The 12,570-nt window shown below is 37.7% G+C and overlaps 1 protein-coding gene and 1 long non-coding RNA gene across 3 annotated transcripts in view; one reads left to right on the top strand and one right to left on the bottom strand.

Annotated features, from left to right (window-relative positions):
* The window catches only part of LOC102494619 (uncharacterized), a 37,653-nt gene extending 33,796 nt beyond the window's left edge, over positions 1-3,857 (top strand). The window contains exons 3-4 of the long non-coding RNA XR_334787.1: positions 1,427-1,607; positions 3,807-3,857. This is a non-coding gene — a long non-coding RNA (uncharacterized LOC102494619). The remainder of the gene's footprint in view (positions 1-1,426; positions 1,608-3,806) is intronic.
* A 5,448-nt stretch (positions 3,858-9,305) lies between these two features.
* SERPINI2 (serpin family I member 2) overlaps positions 9,306-12,570 on the bottom strand; it is a 34,720-nt gene continuing 31,455 nt past the window's right edge. For both annotated transcript variants that reach the window (XM_027772554.1, XM_006150293.2), the window contains exon 9: positions 9,306-9,643. In XM_027772554.1, the coding sequence (XP_027628355.1) occupies positions 9,567-9,643 (77 nt within the window). In that variant the 3' untranslated portion in view covers positions 9,306-9,566. The remainder of the gene's footprint in view (positions 9,644-12,570) is intronic.

Here is a 12,570-nt window from a genome sequence, read left to right as displayed (position 1 = left end):
CCAGGTTGGTTCTTCTCCAGTATCTCCTCTGAGTTTATTATCAGTTTTCATTCAACTCCACTGGGGAATAGGATGATTTTGCTTCTGTTTCTTGGCCAGAACACATGTTATTCTGAAAGTCTTGTGAGAAGATATGGCGAAGAACCAAGTCACCTACACACACCATGATGGCAGAGAAGGCTCTGCTTTCTGGACTTCGGGCACACATGCACACACACCTGGTGAGTTTTTTAAGCTATCAGGTCTGGGGCTTGAACAGCATTATTGATCATGTGGGATCCAGCGCCTTCATTACCATGCCACCTGCAGATCCCAAATCACTTCTTAATATTAGAGACTGAGGGCAAAAAGAACAATTTCTTAATATTATTATATAAATAGTTTCACCTTATAGAGTCAGTCTCAGGCACCCCCACGCCATACTTTAAAAAGTGCTATTTGGGACCAGCAGTTAGCGTAATGTCTATGAATTTTTTTTAGAGATTTTTGCTATAGGGTATTTGCACTCACCAGAGAGCCAGACACACAGGAAGAGAAAGTGAGAAACTACACACACTCCCCCCAGGGGGGATAGCCACATTACAGTCCCTTCCCTCTATTTCTCCTCTTGGCATTTTGGGCACATACTTATGTGTGCTTGGTGTGAATTTCAAGTCCCTGGGTTAGGGACTCAATCTGTGGTTGACCATGTGGGAATCCAGCACCTTAACCACTATGCCATCTTCTGACCTCTCCACTAAAAGTTTACATTAATGTAACAATCAAAAATTAAAAATTAGCATGTTTAAAATTTCTACCCCCAAAAAAGTTTCATTTTATTTGTGGCTTTCTTTTATTTAAGGTTTTTGCTATAGGGCAAGTGCACTCACCAGAGAAAGACAGAGAGAGGGAAAGTGAGAATCACCTCGCAGGAGCATGGCTATACCACTCTTCCTCTTGTCCTTTCTCCTCTCAGGATTTTGGGCACTCATGCACATGTGCCTAGCATGATTTTCAAGCCACTGGGTCAGGATCCAAACCATGGTCGGCCTTTGGGAGTCCCACACCTTCACTACCATGCCACCTGCTGGACGTTTGTTCATGGCTTTTTACTGAACTGAACGGATTCACATTTTGGGGGTATCACATATCAAAAACTTCTGAAAGGGAAATTATATTTCTATTTTGTTGGCTAATGTGTAATATGCTGAAATGAAAATTGAATCTGAAAAAGCCCATAGAGTAGATCAATTGATCTCTTCACCAGCATGTCAATATAATTAATCATCTCTAGATGAGACGAAAAATTCGCTCTTTTATAACCTTTTGGAAAATGACCCAAAGTAGTACTCATTTAATCATATTCTTTCTGTAGATGGTTAGTTCCATGCCAAAGCAAGTATTCGCCATGATGCCTAAAACTGTCTCTTTGTTTTCTTTACTGCAGGCATGCATACGCCACCAAGGTGATGTTAAATGTGGAGAAAACAATCTAAGAAGGAGGTTGTATGGGTATCAGTGAACCATCGCAAAGGGCTTTGAGGAGAAAATATACATCCGTTCTTTTCCATGATGTGTTCTAGATTTTTGTCCTTTTCATTCAAGGAATGAGCCAGTATGGATACAAAGTGAGAAAATAGGACAATTAATTGGCATGTATTTACGTTGATTTTAACAATCAGTAGGAAAAGTAATTAGTTCACAATTTCTAGAAATTTTCTTAAGACTTAGCCCTCTCACATGCAAATTATATTCTTACCTTTTATGTTATTATTTTCTGTATATAAGTGAACTGCTTAACTTTGGCTTTGAAAAGATCAAGCTGATCTGAAAAAAATTTCACCAGCTACTGAAATAAAACTTATTTTTGTAAGGCAAACAATAAAATCCAGAATCCTGACAACATAATAATAACAGTAACCATGATAGCATCTCCTACAAACTTGTCAGAAATGCAAGAATCCAGTTTAGATCTGCCAAATCAGAAATTCGGGTGTTGAGATTTTTTATGTGTATCTTAACAAGCCTTCCAGGTGATTTGATACACATCGAAGTGTGAGAACTACTGGCTTAGTGGCTTAGAGGTGAGGTCTGGAGCAAGAGTTCACATACCAATTCTACCATTTCCTAGATGTGGTGCTCGAGCAAAGCTCCTTAACATTCATTCCCTCATTTATGGGGTGTGCAGACGTGAGGATTTTGTAAGACACTGCATATAGTACTAAGAACTGGTAAAATAGCTCTAAATAAATGGCAATGTGTTCTTTTTTGGTTTTTTTGGAGGCATTTTTGCCATTGGTCATGTGCACTCTCCAGAGATATAGCAGAGAGAAAGTGAGAAATCACCCCCCCCACCCCAGGGGGAATGACTATGCCACAATCCCTTCTCCTCTCAGAATTTTGGCATGCACGCACATGCACCTGGTGTGAGTTTTAAGCTACCAGGTCTGGGACTCAAACTGTGGTCAACTACATGGGAGTCCAGCAATATAACCATTACACTATCTGCTGTTCCCAAAAGGTATGGTTAATTACAGAATAGGAAATGTATTGACAAAAAATTTTGTGCTGTTTCCATGGATAGAAGAACATAAATAATGTTATATAAAGCATGACAAGCCAAATAATACATAAGACTTGCATATCATCCAAAAGAAAATCTGTTTTGGTTTCTGCAAATGCCTATTGAGAATGTGCTCAGATCAGCTTTATGTAATTGTCTATGGAAAGGTAAGCCAATGCTTTTAAATATCATTAGCATTTGCATGGTCAAGTATTCATTCTTGCAAGGGGGCATACTATTTTATATTAGTCAAAAATCTATTCAAGACAAATCTTTAAAGAAGACATCCTCCACCTATACATACACACACACACACACACACACACACACACACACACACATGCTATGAGATAAAGAATGCTTTTTTAATTCTGGAAAGTCTCAACCAAGACAGCTGTGTGACAGTCAGCAAAGCACCACATTAGTGGATTGTCTGCATTCTATTCCTATTTCTATCATTTGGTGAAGGTACATTATTATCATGGAGCTGAGCAATTTACATGGAAAAATGCATTGGAGCATCATCCCCTACTTTTATTTTTTTCACAGGATAAGGTAAAATTTTTAAACATTCCAGAACATTCCAGGATACAGAAGGGTACTAGATCCAAAGGGAACCATAAAATAAAACTTCCCTACAGTACAGCTAAGAAAAGACATATTCATCCTAGGCCTGCTGCAATATGAACATCTCAAATGACAAACTATTATTGTGGGAGAGAGTGTTGGTGGGAAGAAGTGAGAATTAAGAGAGCCTTGGATGGCTTTTTTAGAAGAAATGTTGGAACTAGGTCTTGAAGCAAAATTAGAGCTCTTACAGATAGATTTTTGCAGAAAGGTTTCTATGCTATTTCTAGATCTTGAGGTTTCTAGAGGTCAAACACCAGAATGAGGAAGCTTTTACTCGTGAAAATACATATTTAAAAAGTAGTAAGAACAGGGTTGTAATATTTTAGTGAGCATTAGCTACCTAGTTCCTATGATCTAGCACCATACAGTGTTTTACTTCTCCTAGTAGAGTCTAACGTGGGAATCCCCAGTCAGTGATGGTAATGCAGAGGGTAGGATGGATGCGACCCATGCAATCATTCAAGGATAATGGCTGAATAGATCCTCTTCTGTGTTCCTTGCAAGGCTGTGTTCCATAGTCACCCTTAATGTTGACATCCAGCTAACAAAGTAGACAATAGAGAAAGAAAAATAAGTGAGCTCCCTTCCTTGTAGTGGCCAGAAGTAACACATATCATTTCTGCTTGTGTTCCAGTTAACCAAGTTCAAAGGATTGTAGAATGTAGTCTCGAGCTGGATACAAGGTCAGTATTCATGTGGTCTTCTTTCAAGTTATCACAAGCAACACTTTACCAAATATTGCCACAGCTTCCTAAGTTCTGCCTTGCAGCTGTGATGTCTGTGTTGTGGTTGTTATTGTTTTTTGCTGCCTAACTTCAACTTATGTCACATTCTTATAGATGTACACTGTTAACAGTAACAACTTTACACTATTGTCACAAACACCTCTTTAAATGACAGTGAAAATGTAACTCTTACTCACATCATAGTCCAGTGCAGGTATTTCTGGCTGGCATTAGCCCAAGCTGTAGAGAGGCTGTGTGATACAGAGTCACAGAATAACTGGGGCTCACAGAGGCTCTGTTATCTTCTAAACATGAATTGTTGAGTCATCTCATCCATCAGCATCCCAGTGGGACAGGAGAAGTTAGCAGTGAGAGAAGCACACTTATTTCTTAATTACTTGGGCTCAGAAGTGACACACTCACCTCCACTCACATTCCATTGATAAGAATCAATTTCATGACTCTACTTGAATAAATGCAAAGGCGGGCAAAATGAAGTCACCAGCCAGGTATACTGCCCAGCCACAGCTCTGCACTGTACTTGGCAAGAACATTACTAGACTTGGGAAGGCCAAGGGTGCAGAAGTAATATGTGATGTTCTGAAGACTGACTAATATACAAAGGTTCTGGGTTTGTGTCCAAAGACCTCCCTGAGTACACTTTCCTGAGTGCTCATGACCCGTGGACTATGTTCATGACCATGTCCCAGTTGGCTGGGCTGGGACTCGAGCATGGCATTGTGAGACTATTGGGGATGTTTTCTTTCTCTTTCTCTGTCCATTGTTCTTACTAATAGAAGAAACTAATAAACCTAAAATAAATCTTTATTAGATAGATCTCTCCTCAACAGTAAAATGTAATATGTGTTCTCTCAAAATTAAATCTCAAACCTGTATAGCAACAAGTACAAATAATTAAAGATAATATAATGGATCAAAATCCTAGTGAGAGGTCCTGGCTGGAATTTATTTTCTTGTGTAGAAAAACACTGCATATAAACAATAATGACTCCAAAGACCTTATTTCAAAGTTACGTCTTTATTAGAAAGTTCAAAGTCTGAAAACATAAGACTTTGGAAGAACAACTTCATATAGGATTTATCTAGGATTTCATTGTAGAGATGAGGATATTGAAGCCCCAGAGGATTAAGGTGATGAACTCAAAATTATTAACATTGGACAGTAAAAAAGTATCTTCTATTTTCTTTATATTAGGGCATCAAGGTAGTCACTAGAGGCATAAAACAAGAAAAAAAAACAGGTTTTTGTTTTTTGGGGGGTTTTTTTGGATTTTTTTGTTAGTGTATGTGTGCATATGCCAGAGAGGGCAGGAGAAAACACCCTGATTGGGGGTGGTCATGACACAATCCTTTTTCCTCAGTTTTTCCATCTCATCAGGATTTGAATCATGCTCTCATACATTATTAGAATTATTTTTGAGCCACAGCAGGCCAGTTTTCTATGCATAAGACTTAAGCATTGTGCTTTAAGGCCAGCCTAGAAACTAGGTTTCAGCTTTTAGTTCAGTCTTCATATTTAGATATCCTTACATGAGGAACCAAAAATAAAGGGAGAGGGGATGTCAGAAATACATTGCTCTCGGAAGCAAATGGATTCAAATAGGCCCATCTTCGTCACATGCATGGAGACTCTCACAGGTGCCTCTAGGGGACGGTTTATGGACAGTGGGTTTCCATAGTCTGAGATCATGTAAAGAATATCTTATTTCCAGAGATCCAAAGCACCAACTTCCAGTGACAGGTACCTAAACTTTTCTCTGTATCTTTCACGGTTTTCAGTTCTTTACCACAGGATTCAAAAAAGTTTATAAATCTCACCCTCAAAAAAGAAAGTGTTCCTAGTTTGAGTCCTTTGACCTCCCAGGTCCTGCTATCTGCTGTAACAGACTTCTCTAAATTACACCATGAGTTGTGACTATGTGAAGTCAATAAAACCCAATCCCAAAGTTTCCAAAAGAGCCACACTACATTTTTTTTTTAATTTTTGTGATAGAGTCTCACTGTCCAGAGACCCGTCAGCCTACTCAAGTTGTTGGAATTACAGGTACATGTCACAATGCACAGACTTTTGGTTGGATCAGAAGTTGAACCCGGGCCTCCTGTGTGATCCCAGCCTGTGGGCCAGCATCATAGCAGTATATGTCACCACGCCTAGGCCAAAGAACTATACTATAATGACTGTTAGGCTTAAAGGAGAAGCCTAAATATGGGATACATATATGATGTATTGGACTTTACAGGGGTTATATTTTTGACATTATTTTTATCCCACAGACTAGATACTGTTGTGAATCCTAAAGACTTCATATAGCTTGACAAAGAAAATTATTTTATACTTACTGTCTTTCATAAATAAATATGTTCCAGGCACTTGTAACATTCATGATATAGAATTATAACTACTGAGTTAATTGTGACTGAAAGTGAAGATGAAAGGTTCTTATTTTAGATGTGCTTTGGCACATCTTCTAGAATAGGATAGAAGAAGGGATTTCAGCTGGAACCTACACCAGAAAGCTACTCTCTCTTCCATAAAGGGCTTAATAAACTCTCTCTCTCTCTCTCTCTGAAAATAAAACATACCAGGCAAAGACATGAAATCAGTGAAGAAAATAATCAAACTTCTGTACAATGAGGGGTGCTGTCTTATTTTTCCCTCTCTCTCTCACTCTGTCTCTGGCAAGTGCAGTTGCCCTCTCATGTTAAAAAAAAATGTTAAAAACTGAAAAATTATACTGTAAGGACACATATTAATTAGAACTTGGGAATTCACCTTATTGAATTAGCTCAGTAATTGAAATCCTTATGTCCTTACTCTGTTTTATTGATGCCATCGGTTATCGTAATTTGTTATTAATTTGCTTTTGTATTGCTCACCGGTTTACTGCCTCTCTGCCCCCAGTAAATGTCAGTTTCATGTGGGCAGATACCTTGTCAGTTTCGTTCTCTGATATCTCCCTGTTGCTGAGAAAAATGCCTGGGACCCGATGGAAGGTAAATTAGTATGTGCAGAATGAATGAATGAATCCCCAGGGCAGATTGACACAGGGAAGAGGATGCAAACTCGGGCAGGCCAAGGGAAACATGAGTCTGGACCACATCTGAAAAACCTACTCATTTTAACTGATCTTATTATTCTCTTCTTCTGGAATCAGAGAAATATAGTTCCATGGTGAAGAACTAGAATGTTTACGTCACAAACACATGGTCTATTACTAACATACAGATTAACATTCACTGTTTTATTTATGTAAGCAAACTCAAATTGACAGTATAGGAATGAACACTACTTTCGATTATATTATGGTTTGCAGCAATCACAATTAATTTTAGAGTTGTATTACTAATATCTTCAGCATTGCTCCAAGTTTTGCTACAGATAGATACCTAGGCTTTGGAGACTAGACTTCAGTAGAAAAACAAAGCAGAATACGTCATCCCAGAATGTGCCAATTTGGCATAAGAATTATTTTGAGCTGAAGGCAGTCGAGAAGAAGTAGATATGAGAAAAGCTCTTTATTTTCCCCTCTTCTTACCTCAAAACATTATATAAATTTAAAAAGTTCCCTCTCTTCCCTCTCTGTCAGGAAAGACAGGCCAGTCACTGGAAATGACTTTCAGAACTTTAACTTCCTGCAGATGACACGGACGGACTCTACACAGCAGACTTTACTACTAACCTTTATAGATATCATACATTTGCCTTCTACCATTTGCCACTCACTCCTAGAAACTCAAGGTCCTTTTCTTTTACTTTATCATTTTTCAAAACACGTGCTGCTCTTTATTGAAGTGACATGTATACCAGTTTCAAGTTTCCAACATGAGATCTATTCATGTTTGCCTGAGTATCTCTCATGTATACGTGAAGTACACATGTTCATAAACATGTCTTTCTCTGGTTTATCTGTCTGTTGTTATAGGAGTCCCAACCAAAAACTATGACAGGTAGAAGGAAAATTAGATTTTCCTCCTTTGCAAAGGAAATATAGTAACTCAGTCATTAAGATCAGAGGCTTTGGGACCTGCAGATGGCATAATGGTTATATCACTGGACTCCCACATAGTCAACCTTGGTTCGAGTCCTGGATCTGGAGGCATAAAACTCACACTGGGTGCTTATGCGTGCATGCTCAAAATACCTAGAGGAGAATGGAGGAAAAAGGATTGTGATGTGGTCATCCCCTGGGGGTGATGTCTTGCTTTCTGTCTCTCTGTCTCTCTGGCGAGTGTATGCACCCTATAGAAAAATCTTTCTAAAAAAGATCAGAGGTTTTAGGTTCGGATAGTCTGGAGTTCAGATCCATGCACTACATTTAGTGGTTATTTGTCCTAAACTAATTTATATAAGTTCTTTGAGTCTCAGTTTCTTCATCAGTCATAGAGGTAATATTATTTCATAGAATGTGAAGTGCATTTCATTTAATGTCGATAAAGTACTTATTTCTGGACCTGTTATATGATTAGGGGTAATAAGGAGAGCTATTATTGTTAAGTTTGCTGCCAAAAATGAACAAGATGAACAAACGAAAAGACACTTCACATTATTAGCATGAAAAGCTGTGAAACTTGTTATACAGTGTTATATCGGAATGTAGTGTTGTGGTTGATATTTAGATGTTATGTCCAGAGTATCCAGAGGAAGGTCTCTGTGTTTAATCTTTACAGAGTGCAGTCTCATCTTCAGCTTGGTATTGTAAAATCGCGGAAGGTCAGCCTCCTGAATCATGTTCATTTGGCAGTTGTCACCTATAAAAATAGGCTCACTTTGGGCCAGCTGGTAAGATGGAGGTTAAGGTTGCTGGATCCCACACGATACAGTTAGAGTCCTGGACCCCAGCGGCTTGAAAATTACACTGGGCTCGTGTGCATGTGGGCCTCAAATCCCAAGAGGAGAATCAAAGAGAAAAGATTGCAGTGTAGCCATCCCCTGGAGGGAGAGGAGGTGATTTTTCCCTTTTCCTGTCTCTCTCTGGTTGTCTCTCTCTGGCCTGCGAATGATAGCAAAAACTTCAAGAAAAATAAAAAAGAACACTTTATAAAAGCTGTCAGCATTTCTGCTTTGTAAGCATATGCAAAGCATAAATCAAAAGAAAAGCATTGGTATCATCCAACAGGTATTGAAACGAGACAAACATTAAACGCTACAACTTGGAGCAACAAGTGAAGACTAGTGAGATACCAAAAGCTCATCTATGTCACAGATACTGGACCTCCTGCATCTGAAATAGCACCCAATACGCATGTCCCTGTCCCCTCTCTGGACTTACTTCCTGTGATCCGGATAATGCTGCTGTATCTTGGAGTCTGTTAACTTTGTCTATTAGGAATATAAGGGGTTGGACATGTACGACAGAAGCTTGATATTTAGGACATCTGAGACAGGGTTATTCTGATAGGTACATGGTAATGCTTCATGTAAGCTCACTGCTTTTTATTTTTATAAAGTTTATAAAATGCTCAAAAAGAACAGATGCAAATGCACATTAAATTTTACTTTTCATGAACACAGATCTCTATTAATACAGATTACCACAGTACAGTTTAAAACCAGAAAAAGGTATATAGAAAATATTTTCAAGATGGTGGTATTTTGCCAATCAACTATTTCCCAGGAACTATCTTCTGTTCTGAAGTTGTGTTTTCATTCACAGTGAATCTAAATCTCTTCCATTTATCTTTTGGGTGTCAGGATTTGTCACCCTTCCCATAAACAAAATCGATTCTAGGAAGGAAAAAAAAAATGTTTCAGGAATTTACAGTGAAAAACTTGCAGTAATGATCTTTTCTTAATATTTTAAGAAAGCATTTTGTCTTTTTTCTCTATAAGATAAATAGATAATGTCGAATAGCAAAGCCCTCGCCTCTGTCTCAAATACTAATTATATCATTGTTAATCATTTTCTGTTAACTTATGAAGTAAATTAACACCCACAACAGCTTGTCATGGAAAATGCATTAGTCTTGTTTTTTGGGGTTTTTTTTCCTATAAGAAAGCAAAAACAACGTGTCAGAGAGGTATTCTAAATATAGAGACCCAGTCAGGCAAACACAGCATAATGAAGTGGTGATGAGTGCAGGGGAGTTTTAAATTTAAGGTATTACTAGTCATCTCTTTACGCATGTAAGTCCCCGGGGTTGAGAGGGTGCCTTCCCAGATCTCCTCCTTCATGCTCTGAATCAAAGCTTACTTTTCTGCTAAAGACAATATTTTCATATTGCAAGTACTTTCAAATCCTCACCGAGGTGACCTACTCTGCAGCACAAATGTGAACACTTGTTTCCAGCTATTCTGTGTTTGTAACTGAAAAGGTACTAAGAACTAGAGAACAAAACGGAAACAAACGTTTCAAAATCTGTCACTTTTCTTCTCAACTAGGTAAGGGATTGACTTGAACGGATCAATCCCAGATATTGCCTTGACTGTAATTTCTCATACCCTGTGTAATAAAGATTAATTTCAAAAGTGATAAATAAATTTTTCATGATTGGGTCAGCAGATAACATGGTGGTTAAGGCACAGGATTCCCACAAGGCCAACCACAGTTTGAGTCCTGGACCTGATGGCTTGCTTTCTCACTTTACCTCTCTCTCTCTCTCTCAATTTTTTAAAAAATAATACTAAATAAATTTAAATAAAATGATTCTTTAAATAGGTAATAAACTATTTCTGTGTCCCACGAATGTCTTCTCTATTATTTCTCCTTAAGTACCTTAAATACGATAATTTTTAGTATAATGAGGAGTCCTGTAATTTTCAAAATCATGATTCATTGCTTTCTTAGAAATGATACATTTCATGTAGCATGTTTCATGGTTTTTTTTCTGAAAGTCTCTAAAGCTGGCCTATTCCCCCAGCCTAAAGAAGAAAAAAAATTTCTTCATTGTCCTTGAAGTTTAGTTTAATAAGAACTTTAGATGAATATACTGCAACATAAAATTCACCTCATAAGAAAATCCAAATAACATAATACATGTATTTTGCACAAAAGTACTGTTTGACCCAAAGACAATTTAAAACCTAGATAAGAATTAGTTGTACTAAATCTATCATCCTTTATCCCTCTTCATGAGGAATTTTGAACTGACTACACTTTATATAAGCTTGAGTCATTTAGTAGTCTACCATGGCAATATTAAATCACCATCAGTGTTAATCTCAATGACTTCTTGAGTTCATTTGTGAGAGAAAAATAAATCACTGAATGTGCATTGTCTTAAGATAATAGCCTATTCTACATTTTATATGGCAACAATTTACAGCTCCCCAAAAATGAGTGGTGTTGATTTCAAACAATTCTTTAAAGGATTAACTCTAGCTTAGATATTCTCATTACAATAAATATCATGAAACAGCAGAAATTGTTATTAAGGTCTAATAGTTGAGCACTATCACATAGAAATAAATATGGAGATGTTTTTAAGTTTTGAAGTTTTTGTGCCATATACCAATAGCTATTGCACGGCCTTAAAATATAACAAATCATCAACTTGGAAAGCAGAGCCAAGCATAATTATTCCAAATATCATTATTTACTAGCACACTGATGCCCATTGCAGCTTCATTTCTTTCCATTCTCCAAACTCAATAATTATATACCACTTGTAAGAAATTAGAGCTATCCAAAGGTTAGATCAAATGACGTACTAGAGTAGATTTCAACATTAACACATCCACTATAGGAACTAAAATTGTGCTAGCACAATCTTAGCAATTCTAACACTATCTCGTCACTTCCAAGACAGAACTTTTAGAGGGGTCACTCAGCAACAGTTCTACAGAGCCTAGAAAAAGAGGCAGGTGTTTTCTGAGGGGACCAGTAATATCAGCTTCCCTAGCTACTTGAACAGACTCAGAGTCTGTATGTATGGCTCTCTTACATGGAAAATGTCAACCTTTTTATACAAAGAAAATTTTCCATTTCTCTTTCTTTATTTCTTCAGTCATTCACTTATTTCTGTTTATTGATTCATTCATAATGAACACATAGTATGTGCCAGGCACCGTGTTATGGGCTTCATGTACTCTTTTATTTAACTCTATGGGAGTTAAATAAGGAGGCAATGGAGAAAATGTGGCTTAGAAAAGATAAGTAGCCTATGGTGCCAGACAGTGGCCCAGCGGTAAAATGTAATGTTCTGTGAGGGAAAGCTTGTATTTCAAATCGGGAAACCTTCTTGAGTAGCCCGGGGAAACATTTGCCTATATGGGATGGGAAATGGAGGGTGCTGACTCTTTCTCTCTCTGTCTCTTGCTCATGGAAGAAATAAATAAGGAAGCTTTTTTTAAATGTAAAAAGAGAAGTAACTTGTCTTAGAATTATTCATTGGTTGAGCTGGAACTCGAGCCCAGCTTTGACATTCAAGTCCATATGTCCAATGGCTAGGGACTCTAATATGCACAAGGCATTCTACCAAATACTGGGCTATATACAGGGGGATGAGCCAGGGGTAAGTTCTTTTCTCCTGTGGCTTATAACTCTTACACAGGCATTATGACTGTTGTAACATCCTGCATATAAACTTAAAGACAATTCTCCCACACTAGTCACTTATTCTTTTTTTGAACCTACTTTTCTAACTTTTGAAACCTTTCATGACCCTACAGCTCTCAATTTCTACTCCCATTATGGCATCACAGAGAGTTGACCT

This window comes from Tupaia chinensis, unplaced genomic scaffold (genome assembly GCF_000334495.1).
Source record: "Tupaia chinensis unplaced genomic scaffold, TupChi_1.0 Scaffold000281_1, whole genome shotgun sequence".
Classification (NCBI taxonomy): domain Eukaryota; kingdom Metazoa; phylum Chordata; class Mammalia; order Scandentia; family Tupaiidae; genus Tupaia; species Tupaia belangeri.
The sequence above is the reverse complement of the archived record's forward strand: the minus strand, read 5'-3'. Positions and strand labels throughout refer to the sequence as shown.